At 42.1% G+C, this 16,438-nt stretch overlaps 1 protein-coding gene across 1 annotated transcript in view; it reads right to left on the minus strand.

The window, feature by feature from the left end:
• Window positions 1-5,255, minus strand: part of nedd9 (neural precursor cell expressed, developmentally down-regulated 9) — a 28,791-nt gene extending 23,536 nt beyond the window's left edge. The window contains exon 1 of the mRNA XM_079368082.1: window positions 4,975-5,255. Coding sequence (XP_079224208.1) covers window positions 4,975-4,986 — 12 coding nt within the window. The 5' untranslated portion in view covers window positions 4,987-5,255. The remainder of the gene's footprint in view (window positions 1-4,974) is intronic.
• Between the last annotated feature and the right edge of the window lie 11,183 nt (window positions 5,256-16,438).

Below are 16,438 nucleotides of genomic sequence, written 5' to 3' on the forward strand. Positions count from 1 at the left end.
TTCCCGATTTCACGCTACGCAAAGATGTCATTGATACAAAAAGCCAAAAGACGGAGGCTGCCATCTTCCCCCTTTGACACATGAAGGGGGTCGGAGATAAAAGGGCAATCTTTTGTTTCTAACATGGAAAAGACTCTTAACACTTAAATACCTAAATGCTTCAGAAACAGCTAATGATGATACTTTGTTTCAGTTTCTTTTAATTCTGTGGCTAACTAATCGGCTAACTTCCTCGGCTACTCTTGTTTGGAGTGTATTGAGCATGGGAATTTTTTTTTTTTCACTTAAAAACAGTGAAGACACTGAAGGAGCTACATCTTTACTTCAAAATAAAAGTGAAAAAATATACATTTTTCAAAAACAGTTGGTTATTTTCTGCTGACTGGCTCGTTTATTGCTCAATCACAAAATTATAAGCTGTAAAGCCACATGTGAGAAACTAAAGGTGATTTGCCACAAACACATCTTGAAACAAAAACAAAAAAAACCCAACTCAGACTTTGAAACCAATCAGCTGAAACTAATCTTTTGGCATACAACCGTTTGATTAATCCACAATTAAATGTAGTCATTTAAAAACCCGAAGCTTTTGCTATCCTTAAACGTAGCAACACTATAACTACAGTGTTTACGAGTCCATAAACTGGGACATTTGAAAACAACATTGAACCCAGTCCTGAAAAATGGCTAAGAGCAACATTTTTAGGAACAAAAAATGCCTGCATCGTGTTCCCACCTAACTCAAGATACCTTGATTAACACTTCCACCATATTTGTGGTTTCTGCAGTGAAGAATCAAGGTTAAATAAAATAGAGGTTCTACTTCCGGTTTACACTTACATGCACATGCTCAGTTCATATAAAGTGAAGTGAGAGGTGTTTCGGAACTTCTGCATTGATCACTTTAAAATAGAAACAGAGCAGCTGACGTAGCCGTTATGACCAACAGTCCTTTTTAACAAATATTTTAACACTTTTTCCTCCCTGGTGCTCCCAGCTGTCGCACGTGCTCTTATCTGCCAAGAGGACATACTCTCTTCAGGGTCAAGCTGACAGAGGTCTGCTACATCTTTTAAGAAACGACCCTGCAGAATAGTTGGCATTCCTCAGGGGGAAGGAACAGGGCGGCGAGAATTATTTCCGCCAAAGGTCAAACATGGAAATGATTATGCACATTGTTGCTGATGTGTAGTAGTCTCTCGCTCTCTCTCTCTCCCCCTCGCTCTTCTGTCTCTTTGGCTGAAATGAACACACAATAAAGTCTGTCTCCCCGCTGACCGTTTTCAAATGTTAATGGCTGGCTCATGGTGCGAGGGCGCAGCAGGGGGATTCAGGAGGGTGGAGGGAAGGCTATTCATTCTGGCTGGGGGAGAAGCCCTTCACGCGCGCTGAAAATCTTGCACATGAGCAAAGATGTGGCACAGGGGCAAGTAATTCTGCTCTTAAAAAAAAAACAAAAAAAAACAAAAAAAAACGCTGAAATAACGCAAAATCACAGCATGAAAATACCTCCACTTCTTAACAGGCACTGTGGTGGTTAAACGGTCTATGGGACAGCTTGTGAAAATAGGAAAAAGCTTCACGGAAAGCTATTTTATGGCCTGAATGTGTGCTTTAAACTTGCAGAGGTTTCCTAAAAAGGTTAAACAAGCAGAGAAAAGGGATTGTTTGCCTGGTCTGCATTCAGGAGAATACAAATGTCTCTTTCTACGCACCCCAGAAAAGCTGCAGTATCCCTGTGGGCCCTGCCACCACACTCATTATCAATCTAAAGGGGCACCTTGAAACAATCATGTGCATCTTCCGAAACAGCCTTCCCACGCACAATCGCATGGAATGCTCTCATTCTCACGGGGCGCTCCTCGACCTCCCTGCCCCCATCCCCTCCAAAAAAAACCTCCACCCAACACATCCAACTCTGTTTGCCCTCTCGTTCCCCCCACAACTTCCTCTTTCTTTCATTTTCCGCAGGATCCTTTCAGCATCACAGATCCTCCTCCCCCTCCCTCCCAGAACAATGTCTGCCCCACTCCTCCAGCTCTCTTTGCTTTTTGGACCAAAGCCTGGAACCTGAACCCATAAAAAAAAACATGTATTGGCTAGAATCTGGGTTCACCTAATCATTCTTCTCTGTGGTTGTGAAGCTATTTCTGAAGCAGTTACGTCAGCTACGAAGGAATGAGTTAAAGGTTGTGGAAGTCACCAGGCAAGAATGTAGAAATGACGACTACTCAAAACACTCTTAAAGTTTAAGGGCTTATTTAAATTCACTTCTTCACGTTCAGGTCGAGAGTGGGAGGAGAAGATCGTTATGTCTCCAATACAAGTCGTATGAAACAGTTAACTTAGCATAGGAATTTGAAAGCTGGCTGAAACCGTTAGCTAGCTTGATTTTGTAAAAAAAAAAAAAAAAAAAAAAAAAAAGGCTTTCTGTAATTTTTAAATGAACAATCAAACCACATGTAAAATTAAATACTCCTCCTGCTTCCAGTCTTCAAGATAAGCTAACTTGACCCAAAGCGGACAAAGCACTGTCACTGCAAAGCTAGCTATTTAACAAACCGCTTGTTTTCAAGCTGTATGCTATGCTAAGCTAACAGTCTGCTGGTCAAGCTCCATATATACTTTTAAGATGTGAGTTTGTGTCTTGAAAACATTACCTCCTACTTCCATCTGAAAATGTATATGCCCATTGTAAAAAAAAAATTAAATTGTCATTTCTCTAAATGTGCATCTTCGTTTCCTCAGAGGGATTCTAAGGATCAGGTGACCTCTGAAAGAAGGTTTCACACCTTCACACCCCCTCTGTGATGTCACAGAGGTGGGGAGGGAGGAGTCTGGCGATATGCACCTCAGGACATGTGACGGCTGGAGTGACCTCTTCAAGCTTCTGTTGAATCATCAGCACTCTGCGAGGGGGGGGAGGAGCGCTTAATATAGCTGTGAATTATTCATTAATGCTGAGATCTGATAGTTGCCTTTGACACTATTTAACAGACTTCTGACCTGTGAGAAACATAGTAAACAGTGTGAAGCAAGCAGACGTCTCCATGGCTGCCTTATTCCACCTTTTCTTCTCTGTGTCTGTGACCTTAATCCCTCAAGTGCTGTTGCATAATTCAGAAATGTTAATCATAAGCAAAAGGCTCTCAGCATGGTTTCTATGCCCTCCTTATCTCGACTCTATGTGATATAAGCAAACAAAGATAAACACATATTACATCAGAATGGCAGCTGGAGAGTGATAACAGCATGGAAACGCTGTTCTAAATATTCACTCATCAATCTAGTCCATCATGGTGCAGCGTGTTTCCACCCCTGAAATCCTTGCTACGCACTCAAACACATCATCGTCCCCGTCTCCCTTTCTCCACTCTGTTAGCGGTGTATTCGGACAATGAGTCAGTTTGGGAACATGACGCAGATCCAAACAGCGTGGACGCCCTCCGATCAGCACCCCACCCACACACACACACACACACACACACACACACACACACACACACACACACACACACACACACACACACACACACACACACACACACACACACACACACACACACACACACACACACACACACACACACAGAGTGACACAGGGCCCAAGTAGACACTGAGACCCAAAACACAGCTTACAGCTTTAACTATGTCCGAGAGATTCCAGGCCAAAAGTCTGGAAAACAAGCCACTTCACACTTCTTAAAAACAGCTTGTGAAAGGATGAGGCCAGGGCTCTCCAAACCCCTGAATCATCCAAACACTTAGCACCGTTTTGCATGGGAGAGTACAGATTCCTTATATGGTGAGGCTGATTCGGACACTTAAATGAGCCCAACAAATAACCTTCAAATCTTAGAAACAGTCTCAAAGCAGGGGAGACGCACGTCAACATCAACAGAAGTCAAACCAAAGCTTCCTGTAAGGTGACAGTGAGCCAAATCAAGCTGTCAATCACATAAAGAAACCCCGATGACGGATGAGACGAAGCGCCTGATTAGCTACGTGCTGACCAGAGCATCAACTGACTTATATGATTCATTTGAACTGAAAGTGGAAATGATCCAACCAAGAAGTAGAACAACATAAAAGCAGCTTTCTCTTCTATGAAGTTGCCAGATTGTTGCGTCAGTGTGACCACGTTTTAGTTATTTTACTCACTTGATAAGCCCCCTAAAAATAGACTTTCACTTCAGGGATTTTCAAACAGTGATTCAATTGAGCTTCTAGAAAAAGTTTTTATGACAGCAGTCTCCCGTTTTTACTATGAGCATCACAAAGTTTTTTTTATCTTTGACATTTTAAGAGGGGAAAAGGGAACTTTTCTACTCATTGACATGTTTTGATCAATTAGAGTGTGACACAGTAAGGTACAAAATAATAGGCTAAACTATCACATATTCAAAATTTATAGCTGCCAACCAACTGGAATTCTTGCACAAATTTCAGCCAAATTACAGATTTTTTTATTTTTATTTATAATTTTTTTTTGGGGGGGGGGGGGTCGAGGGGGTTCTAGGGGGCACGCTAAGTGATGTCTGTGTACGCCCCTGTGATGGGAGTCGCATTAATGGATCCTGGAGGCACATAATAGTACATAGAGACAGATGCAGGCTGGACATGTGAGACTCAGAAGTATATACATATATATGTATTCACATTTTCACTCAGACATCTTCCGAAAAAAGTGACTCTTTTCCTCACACAGTACAGTTTCCTCTTTTTAGATTTCTTTTTTTTGCATGGCAGCGCAATTTATGAGACGAACCCGGAGGCGGTATTTAAAGCACTTCGCTTATTTATCGCCGTGGAAATCAAAGTTTAGCAGCTGTCACTGTTGGAGCTCAAACGTCGACACATCGTGCAAAGCCAGCTTGTGTTGGTCTTCACTATAAAAGTATTTTATTATTTTTTTAAAAAAGAAATGAGATAAAGAGCAGGCAGCAGAATCAACCTGTGTGCCGCTTCACTTACTTTGTACTTCATCTCGCAGCTCTTCTTTTTGTGACTTCCAGTGAAAGTGAGAAATAAATCCGCTCTATCGCATCAAAGAGCTGCACATCTGTGGACTGACTGTTTTTTTTTTTATTCTGTGAGATTAATTAGCCATCCAGATCTTCATCGACGGGAGAAACACGCAGGTAGGAAACTGTCCGGATCAGCTCCGCTTCTCTCTCTCTCCACTCCTCTAAACCAGACTACCGCTCGGCTCACCACATTCACGCTCCAGCAGCTCCTTTGCATAAACACCGCTGATTGGTCGGAATAAAAACTCTGACTCCGCCCCTTTAGCGCCCCCTCTCTTTCAAAAGTGACGTCATTTTAACAATACAAGAGCAGACGTACAAAATAAAACACTTTGAATCTATAAATATCTACAACAATGGAGTTATTTATAATAATAATAATAATAATAATAATACATTTAATTTGTAAGCGCTTTTACGAGGGCTCAAAGGCACTTTACATGTAAAAAGAAATCACAGTAAACAGTTAAAAACAGTAGACATACTGTATGTATGTTATGTTGAAGAAGAGTCAGTGACACCATACATGTAAAATAAAATACAAAAACGGATTCTCTTACTTATAATAAATGCCTAAAAGTTTTTAATTTCCTTTCAAAATGTGGTTTAATGTGGGTGTTAGGTACCAAACCAAACTGCAATGAGCATTTTTTAGGCCTATTTGCATTCTAAATTTTTTTTTTTTTAAATATCAGAAGTTTTTCATGTTTCTGTCCTTAAAATAAAAGACAAATGTGTGTTGGATTGAGAAGCACTGAGGGTGGGTAATTTAACTTCATTGAACTTAACGGGTCATTAGTGTAATGGAGATGTGATTTTAGTTATATCTCAGGGTTGGCTGTGTTAAAAAAAGATTTAAGCTTAAGTATAAAGCTAGATAACATTAGATAAGAACAGTTTGGACTGGCATGAAAAGAGTAAGCTGAAGTTCATTATGCCTGATTTTTCTTAAATGTCATCTAAATGTTAACAAAAAGCTATGAAATCAAAAGCCCATAATAATAGCATTAACATGTACTAGCTTAGCTTTGATTTTCTTTGTTACACAGAGCACTTCATATATTTATCTTTAAACTTAAAGTTATATTCAGACTTTATCATATATCGTATATTGACACGTTTATAGAAGTTTCCATTTATCAAAAATGGTCAAAAAGACTGCTTCTTTCCTTTTCATGCTTTCACTTATCACTTAAAAAGTCCTACCAAGGAAGAAAGAAGTGTTTCTGAGAAAAAGTGAAACAGTATAATTGAGGGAAGTGTCTTTTTTTATGTTGTACTTTCTTCCGCACAGAAATGTGTCAGCGGGTTCAGATGAGGTGAAAACGCTCCTTTAACATGACTTCATTAACAAATTAGACCAGTCAGGGTACAAGCCGAAACACGCTCGTCTAATTTGTTAAAAAAGTTGATCTTCATGCTCAAAATTGTCTTTCACTCTTCATGCACCATGAAGGTGGCATGGTGCCAGACAATCCCACTTTGTTTCTTCAATTTTTTTCAGAAGAAACAGATGACACAAATATGTTCTGAAACATCAGCGCTTCCAGAAATTAAAATCCCTGATGTACAACAACAAAGGTACTCATGTTCTCTCTTGGGTAGTTTCCAACTTTAGGGTGACACAAAAAGAGAAGACAGAAAGGAAAAAGGTGTTACAGCATTTCTGTTTCATCGATTTTCTTTTAGAGACAATCACTGCTGCTGTCACTGTGCCAATAGAGGAAAAACTAAACCAAGCATGAACGCACCATAAATAATAAAAGTCTTGACTTATGATTGTTGAATGTTGGTGGATACAGCTGTGCACTAAAGGAGCTTTCTCCAAATATCAGAAAATGTCAATCAACCACTGTTTTAAATGTGCTATCAATAAGCAGAACACCTTACCTGGAACTGGTTTATTTGAAGAACCTGGCAGGAAAAGCACAAATTGTACAAAGGAGCAATGGTGTCAAACTCTTTGTCTAAAACAAGGATAACTCTGACTCTGCTGCAGATAGAGCAGATGTGGCAGAGATGTCACCTCTGCACAGCCGGTCGAGGATGTAATTGAGGTGACAAGAAACACCCTGGCTGATGTCTGATAAGCTGACGAACTCACAGGAAAGCTCCTCGCCTCTCTGCGTCCTTCTGCTCACACCTCCTCCGTGCTCGCAGCTCGCTTCTGCAAAGTATCACTTTTTAAGCTCTGCATCTTGCAAGCCCAGAAAAAAAAAGGGACTTCTCAGAATGTGCATGCATGCAGACCTGATGTGTTTGTGTCTGTTTGTTATTTAGACTGTTTACTGTGCAGCATTAAAAGGGGCAGAAATGTCCTGCAATTAGCAAAAATGGCCGGATGCTTTAATTTGCTCCAGCTCGATTATGACAATCACAGGGACCCTCATCGGGCCCCCCCCCCCCCCCCCCCCCCCGAACAGTCATATCCTCAGATGAATGCCTCCTGTAAGGGCACTCAAAACACTTGTTTGTGTAACATACACCATGCCCAGCTGCAGCCCATTCTCTGGGCCACTAGTGGGTTACAGGGGGGCTATTCTTTTCAGTGTATGGCATGTGATTATGTGCATGTGAGCACCTGTTTCCTATGACAAACACAACTCATTTTCCCCATCTGGAGGAAGACAGCCTGAAAAAAAAAAAAAAAAAAAAGGTCATTCATCCCTCTTCACAACATTTGGCTGGATTGAATGAGTCCATTAGTCTCTAGTCTCTAGTGGTGTGTCATTTTGGTTGGTTTCAACCAAAGCCTGATATGCATTTTTTATCAGCTCGTGTAGCTGGTGGTGGATTTAAAAAGAAACCGTCCTTGCAAGCTTGAGCTTCAGAACCAAAATCCTCCCTTTTGAATCTCGGTGGAGAAGTCAAACAATCACTGGCTTGGGGAAGATTTGTATTGGCATTTGGACTTGAGCAGAGAGCCCCAGTCGCCATGACAACAGCCACTATACCCGTCGTATTTGTGGGCTCACACCGACTGTATTACATGAGCAGGAGAGGGGCCTTCAGTGGAGGTGCAGAGAGGTCTTTCAGGAGGATTATGGCACATTTCAGTGTGGAAATAGACCGGTAATAGTGCTGAGTGAAAAATGAGCCGCCCGCCTTTCATCTCCGCCAGGTGTCTGTGATGTTTGTGTTACATAAGCGCCCCTGCAGGTCTTACCCTCGGTTTAACAGAGGGCAGAGAAGCCATACGTCTTCCATAAGTGGAGATCACAGAGGCTCTGTTGCCTGGAGCACAGACCCTCGTCGCAGGTCCCGGTGGACGGACAGAAGCAGGAGGTGTTGGTCTGACAACAGCTCCTCTGTGCATGCTGGGCGGAGGAGGAGGCCTCTCACCGCTCCCTGTGAAACACTGTCCCTCAAACTCTCGCAAACCAGCTCAGGCAGATTTATGGGACGCCACTATCCCCACCAACACCACCCTTTTCGGTGCATTACTCAGACAAGTCAGGCCCCCCACTCGTCCTCACTGTCTCTGTCTCTGTGCCCTTTTGTGACCTTGTGCAGCGTTGTGGCCGGGCAGCGGCAGAGAGGAATGCACAGAACACACACAAACAGCAGATTGAGAAAATATGAGTCTGACACACAGTTGGGGTCACAATGTTTTTCTGCACCCTAAAGTTGAAGATTATGTTACTTAAAGGGTCATTTTCCCATCATGAAATCATTTATCAATTATCCCTTCCTCAGACTGTCTCGATTTGTCTGATTGGTGTCTCTCAGAATTTTTGATCACTAAAATACAAAGGAAATTAAGCGAGTCAGCATCTGCATCTCTTTTTTTTTTCTCTTCCAAAACTTGTTTAATTATTTGAACTGATGTTCTCTGTGTTATTCAAAGTTAAAGGAAAACTGATTTATGTCTCTTAAAATGTATTTTCAGGCCAATCACAAACATTTGTATTGACTCTGAGCTGAAGTATTTTGTAAACTGAAATGTGCCTCCGCGTAGTCTCGTTAAGTCGGGTGACATTGTCGGTAGTTGTTGATTACTTTTTTGTTTAAAGCAATCAATCTTGAAGTGTAGACTTTATTGTCCCCGAGGGGAAATTCTTTTTCACCAAGCAGTGCAGTTTAAAGGCTGCGCGCCAACATCGATGTTATGTATATGTTCAATATTTCTTTGTATAGAAGCAAAGACACAAACGAGCAGGTAAAAGAAGTAACTCTTTGTTATCTAATACTAGAAAAGAGCCTGCTGTTATTTTTTTTTAACATTTTTTACAAAGACCCAGAATGATTCCACCATGACACAGCACTAAGCAACATTTAGATAGATAGATAGATAGATAGATAGATAGATAGATAGATAGATAGATAGATACAGACTGCAAACATCGCTGGCCTGTATTTTTCAAAGCAATAAGCACACGATAGTAAATGTGATTTACCAGCTCCACTATACTAGTGTGAAGAAGAAAAAAACCTTTCAGAGGAATATATGAGATGGAAACTTAAAACCTCAACTATCTGCTTGCATAGACAACCAGAGGGAAGACAAATGACTTGCTGCCTTATTTGTGGATTCATGGTGACAGTTCAGATGAACACATCGCTCATTCATGTTCCTCAAACATAAGAGGAAAGACAATATTTGTTTTAAGGTTTCAAAACTGGGACCAGTGTGATCCTCCCTCACACTGTTTACTTTTCCTCTTCTCGTAAATTCGCAGTATATCTGACAAAGCACTGCTGCTCACTGCTTTGTAAATACACACTTGCCGCAGGTATTTCCTTCTTCTCTCTTTCTGTGGATGGGAGGTGATCTAGAAGAGTCTGAAAAGGCAGGGGAAAAAATGAACACAAAAGTCTCAGATTAAAATGAGTGATGAAGCAGCAAGTTAAACTGTAGCGTTCAGACTTAAAGATCATAGAAATAATAATAATATCAAGAAATATTTCAACATTTATTCGTAGCAATTCACCTATTACAATATAAACGTGCAAACTGAACAAAAGGCAGTTGAAAGAGACTTGTTGGACACACGTCCTCTTGGTGCCTTGGAAGTAAATGACAGGTTATATTCAGTCTAATTGGCTCCCAGCAGGGTCCTGGGGTCTCTGAGCCTTTATCAAAGTGGGACCAAGCTAATCACTGGCAATCACACAATATGCCATTCATCATCACAGAGTGAAAATAGCTTCATGAGGAAGGACTGAGATACGTTAGCTGTGATACGACAGTTAAAATGAGTGTAATCATCCATCGGGTTATTTTAAAATGCGTCCCCTTCAGGTCACATTCACTTTTAAAATAATAATAATTTTAAAAAAAAGAAAAGTGCATTTCCACTTTTTGCAGGTTTTCAATCTAAAGCAGCACGGTAACATAAATGCTTCATGATGGACATAAATGGTGAAGATGTGGGCTTAAAGTGCTAGTAGTAGTTATTTGTTCTAAATATATCAATAACAGTTACCTACACATCAAGTGTATTTCTTGTTTGTTTTTATGCTCCATAGGTTTCCTTCCACGTCTGCCTTCGACATATTCCTGCCTCAGGGATGTTAAATAATGAGTTCTGCAGTTTAGGGATGCTTTGCAAAGCTATAAGCATAAATATTATAAGCTCATCAGGCTCTTAAAAAAATGCTTCCACATTCGTGAAGCTTCCTGATTAGCAGTTGAAAAATGCCCGTTTGTCTTTTTTTGGTGAAGGTAGAGGTGTGCTTTCAGCGTGATGTTAAGCTATAGGCTAATCTTGGCCTGTCTCCAGCAGCATACTTAATACACAGACACAGGATTCATATTAATCCTCTCATCTGTTTGAAAGACAGAAAGTAAGCACATTTTCATTCAATGCTTTTAAACGGGTTTTTTTGTCCACATTTTCACTTTTTCAACATTTTTGGGCTTTTTACCTTCATTTGGGAGAGAGAGAGAGAGAGAGAGAGATTGAGAGAGAGAGAGGGAGAGAGGGAGAGAGAGAGAGAGAGAGAGAGATTGAGAGAGAGAGAGGGAGAGAGGGAGAGAGAGAGAGAGAGAGAGAGAGAGAGAGAGAGAGATTGAGAGAGAGAGAGGGAGAGAGGGAGAGAGCGAGAGAGAGGGAGAGAGAGAGAGAGAGAGAGAGAGAGAGAGAGAGAGAGCGAGAGAGAGAGAGAGAGATTGAGAGAGGTAGAGGGAGAGGGAGAGAGAGAGGGTAAGGGGGGGGGGGAGAGAGAGAGAGAGAGAGAGAGAGAGAGAGAGAGAGAGAGAGAGAGAGAGAGATGACATGAGGAAAAGGAGCCACAGTCTGGACCACGACCCGGGCCACCCAGCTGGAGGTCTACAGCAGCTACACATGAAACACGACCCGACCCTTCAGCAACTTCTCTTCAAGATGACAAACTAATGTCATCGACTTGAAATCCTTCACACTGAGCTGCACGCAATGATCTAATTTAAATGACTTGTGATTTCCTCCTTGAGCGTGAACTTTGGTCAGAACAACACAATTATACCACACTGACATCCATCCTCTCAAGTCATCGCCTTTCCAAGTCTAAAAACAGCTCCCCCAAACATTACGCAGAGTACTTAATGTTCTCCGTCACACTGCTCAAACATTACAGCAGATTGATTCCCTTCTGCATCATTAGCTGAATCCACCACAGATCAGAGCAAACAGTCACCGCTCTATAGCTCTGGAGCCTTTAGCAAGCGCTCCAAGAATCCAGTCTGACCCAAACCTCACAAACATGAACAGTTTCATTTACGTCTGATTGTCACAGTTGTATTTCAATGACCTGAATAGCTTCTTGTACGTGGATAAAGGCTTCGCTTTATTTGGCCTTCAACTTGGCAGTGATATAAGTGATCCGCAGTCACTGAAAAACAAGGCCATAAAAGTCTGCATCAGACTGAGCTTGTGCTGCACACGTAAACGCTCACTGTGTGAACGTGAATTACTCTTAAATGGAAGCCAAGGCCATCTTTTAAAAATCCAGAGTTCAATGTTCACTCTGTTTTTTTTGTTTTTTTTTATCCCTCTTACTTGTCCATTCATTGTACATTGCCCGGGCACACCTTCCCCTGTGAGTAATTTGCTCTGGATCGGTCTTGTATTCTGCTGCAGAGCCAACTGTTCATCATTCTGTCACCAGCCACTGCAGGATAATACTTCAGTGTCAAGAGCAGTTTTAAAATTCAGACAACATCCAGGTCCCTGCATACAGCAGACCCTGTATTAGTGGAAACAAGAGAGGTGAAAACACCTATTTCACACTTTAAATGTGAGGACACCGAGGTCGCACATGAGATACTGACACAGTGTTGGCTCAGGGTCCTGCTCCCAATCATCCACTCCACCGACCAGTAAGATGGTGAATAGGTGTCTCTCAGTCCACAGCAGCATGTGGACTTACTGTCTCTGTGTTAGTTTACAGAGTGGCAGAAATCTTCAGTGAGACTCTGGACGGGGGAGGCTGGCTATGAATACATGTGTACCTGCTGTAATTCATTTTGAAATACATGTTGGACTTCGAACTCTGTCAACGGACTCCCGGCACCATGCGCCTCGGCTGTGTAGTCGAGGACAGTACGAGAGGGGAAAGTATTTTTTAAAAGTGGGAGAGAAAAAAGCTGGTAGTTAACTTGAAGTGATGGATAAGTGGTGAAACAGGTCGCTAAAAGAAACCATCATCAGGTTAGAGCAATAGATAAGTTGGCTGTAAGTGACGGATGAAATAAATGGGACTATAGAGCTAGCTAGCTAAAATGAAAGACGGATGTAATAACTGTCAAAACATCAAGCAATCTCAAGACAATGAGCAGCTGTAGACCTCGTTCAGTTTATTAACATTCATTCACTGCTACTCTTTTTTTCCCTCTATTTTTATCTAATTTAATTGTTGAATATTTTTCTCCTGCTCTCCTGCTTTGCTGCTGTAACACTGTAAATTCCTGTTTGTGAGACGAATATACGATTATATTATCTTATGTTGTCTTTCAAGTGCAGCACTATGACACATTTAGGAAAGTATGAAAACCTTCCTTTCAACATGCAGAAACCTCGAACATAGTGAGTTCAGTTCTATGTCGTTATAGAAGGAATATGATTTCCTTTATTTACTGTGGTAGGTAAGATCCGGTTTAACCCGATGGCGGGTGTGTGTGAACGCAGCCTCCCTGACTCTACCTGTAAGACGCTGTGAGGTTTCTTTGAGCAGAAAATGACAGGATCCACTGGTCTGGGATTTAGCGTGCAGGCTGTGATTTGCGGGGTGATGATGCCTGATAACGTGTTCACACTCCCATCTCTGCAGCGAGCTGCTTCTCTGCACGGTTGGAAGCGTGATGATAAGACCTCCAGTTGGCAAGGTGACAGACGGAAGGTGTTGACCCCCTCTGCTTCCAGTGTGATTGGAGTGTGTGTGTGTGTGTGCTTGTGCGCCCCGGTGAGCATGTATGTTTGCTGTATGAGTTGTGTATTGCAGCGATGTGTGAGCACATGCAGCTTTAATCATGCCAGTAATCCCAGGGAGCTTTAAAGCTGCTGCATTGTGGGAGTGAAATGAGACACTTTAAGCAGAGGGTGAGATGATGAGGGTGGTTTTTTCTTCTGTGCATGTGTGTGTGCATTTTGAGTTTATAGTTTTACTTCAGGCTGTAGTGCAACTATTATTTCTCATCATGACTTTATTTTCATAGCTCTGATTAATCTATCACGTGTTTAGTGTATCGTATGAGCCAAGGTTGGTGTCTCAAATAGTGACATAAAACAGATGAAGAATGTATTTTTACAAAGGGATTTTGTGCTTATCAGCTTAGTGCTCAGTTATCTTCACTTACCTGCCTTGTTCTTCTTTTTTTTTTTGCAGGAAAGCACATTTTATTAAATACTTCCGAACTGATAAGAAAAGCAAAAACAACACGCTGCGTCTTCTGCGAGCAGAAGTCAGAGCTGAGGGGAACCGCAGACGGGCTGCAATTTCACACTTTCAAAACGATGCTCTCTGCAATCTCAAGTGCACAGAAGTTTGTCTAATTTCATCATCACAGTGAAGACGCTGTTTTATTCTCCCGTATCTTCTCAGTTCTGTTTTGTATTTTCCTTTTTTTTTTCCCTAGTGTGTGCCAGAGATTTATCAGCCTGTGTGATGGATCCAGCACATTTCATTTGGACGGCTACTTTCTGGAGAGAGCTGCAGTCCAGGCCTTTGAAACAAAGCATGCAGAGAAAAACATTGTGGTTTTGGCTTTGCTCTGCCGGTTATTTATGGAGAGGATCCATCCATCCTTTTGTGCTCTGTGGGCAGGGGCGATGCGGGTGGGAATTCTGGGAAGTAGTGGATCTAAACGAGGCAACAACCCCCTCCAACATGTCGGTGGACGTTGAAGACCGCCAGTGCCTCCGGCTTACGAAATATGGTGCTCCAGAGTGCACCCAAGCGCACACACGCTTGAATATTCACACACAGAAAACAAACAGGATTTTAAGAGAGATTCCTGACCTTTGTGTCCCCCTCCGGTCCTGTTACTCACCTTATTGTTGCAGCCTCTCTTCCAAGTGACCTACTTTTGGCTTATTTGTTGCTGCACTGTACACATTAACCTTTTTTTTTTTTTTTTTTTTTCCTGTTCTATTTAACCTGAGCTTCTCAAATTCACTCTGGCTGCACTCTCTTGTTTTCATACCTGCATGCAAATGTTTACTTAACTTAATCCGAGCGGAACACAATACGAACAAAACACAATCATATCGGAGGAGTTGTGCAAATATGTCTCTATCCTGTAAGGAAAAATCAGTGCTACAATGCGAGCAATCCGTGCTGGGGTCTTTGTGAGTGTGTGTGTGTCTCTGGTATGGCCAGCGGTGTATTGGAAATGGGGGTTCTGGTTTCCTGCATACTCTGCTGACCGAGATGAATGGGTGTAGTGTGGGTATAGTTTCTTAATGAACTCTTAGCAGGGTGTAGTCTGGGTTGGCGAATTGCTCAACACCAGGTCTGGAGAGAAAAAAACGCTACAAATCTAATTGTGGCTCCTGAGAGCGGGGCCTGACTGCTTGATTGCTTTCTGGTTTGCTGTTGTCAGAACACGGAGCTCTGCCCGGGATCTGCGGCTGAAAGGCAAAGCGAGCGTCTGGCTTTGGCTTACATGAGGATTTGGTGCCGGTTGTGGGCTGAGGAGACATGAACCGACACGGTGAAATGAGGGACATCTATTGATGATGCTATGTGAGTTCAATATGAAACAGAAACAAAGATTACAATTGCATCAATAAACTGTAGGAGGAGAGCCTTGAAAAACATGTGAGGCACCACGATGCAAATGTTTGATCTGTTACAGCCTCGGGTAGTCGTCCTTGAAGTAAAAATATAAATACACTGTAAAAAAAGTTGCCTCATTTAGCAGCCACAAATATATTTGTAGGAGGGACAGATCATGTTTAGATGGCCATGTCTCTGTTCCCGTGCAAATGACACTCAGCGTTGTGCAGCCCTGAACACCAGGATGAAGCAGCAGGATGGCGGTCTTAAAACAGAATGTCGAGATACAGAAATGCTTTGGGGTCGAAACGATTCCTCGAATCTATCTGAGAAGTTGATTTCTAAAAAACCTTGAGGCAAATTGTTTGACTCTGGGCTTTATTGAAATCTGGACTACTACACAGTGCTCTGTCGAAAGACACAAACACCCAATACAAAGAATTCACTTATTTATGAGTTTGATTCCAGCAGAGCATGAACATCTATATTTATGTCACTCTGTCCTAATTAATGTCTTTGCTCTGCTCGTATTTTCCCACTGAAGCGTCTTTGAAACAATCACACTGACTGATGCCACAATGTTTATTTAGCCCTAGTTGTTTTGCTCTAAAGCTAACCAGCTAATTAGCCTGATAATGCTAACTGAAGACTGCACTGGGATGGCATCCTACATTAGAGGAAGAGTTTCATGCATGTTCCCTTTGTGACCCCCTGTTTTTTTTTTCTCCAGTTGAAGGCTGTTTTCGTACGAGCGTCTGCCACAAAAACGTCCATATAGCCACTGGGGTATTAGCTAGCACACAAAACAGATGTTTGCAACTGGCCTGTGATTGTTCGCACACGATAATCGATCTGATGCTCCATCGAGGAAACCTCAGCATCAAAAACTGCACCGATATAAAACAAGTCTCTCCAGGCGGCTGGGTTTTATATTTAGAAAGTCACTCAGCCGATGACCTACAATAAGTTAACCATCACCTGAGAGTCCTCTGCTTTCTGTTTCTTGATTTTTGGAGCACATATAGGCTCCAACTCGGCCAAACCTGTGGTCAGGAGTTTTGATCCAGTTTCTGCTCTCAGCCATCAGGAGTGGTTTCCTCTCAGTGTTATGTCCTCCATGCAGTCAGAGTCAATCTGAGTCATGGCAGCCACACATACTGGAGTTAAACACCGGCCTTCAGACTGAGTGCAGCTAGTTTCTGCAGCGTTTTGCA

This window comes from Symphodus melops (genome assembly GCF_947650265.1).
Source record: "Symphodus melops genome assembly, chromosome: 18".
Lineage (NCBI taxonomy): Eukaryota > Metazoa > Chordata > Actinopteri > Labriformes > Labridae > Symphodus > Symphodus melops.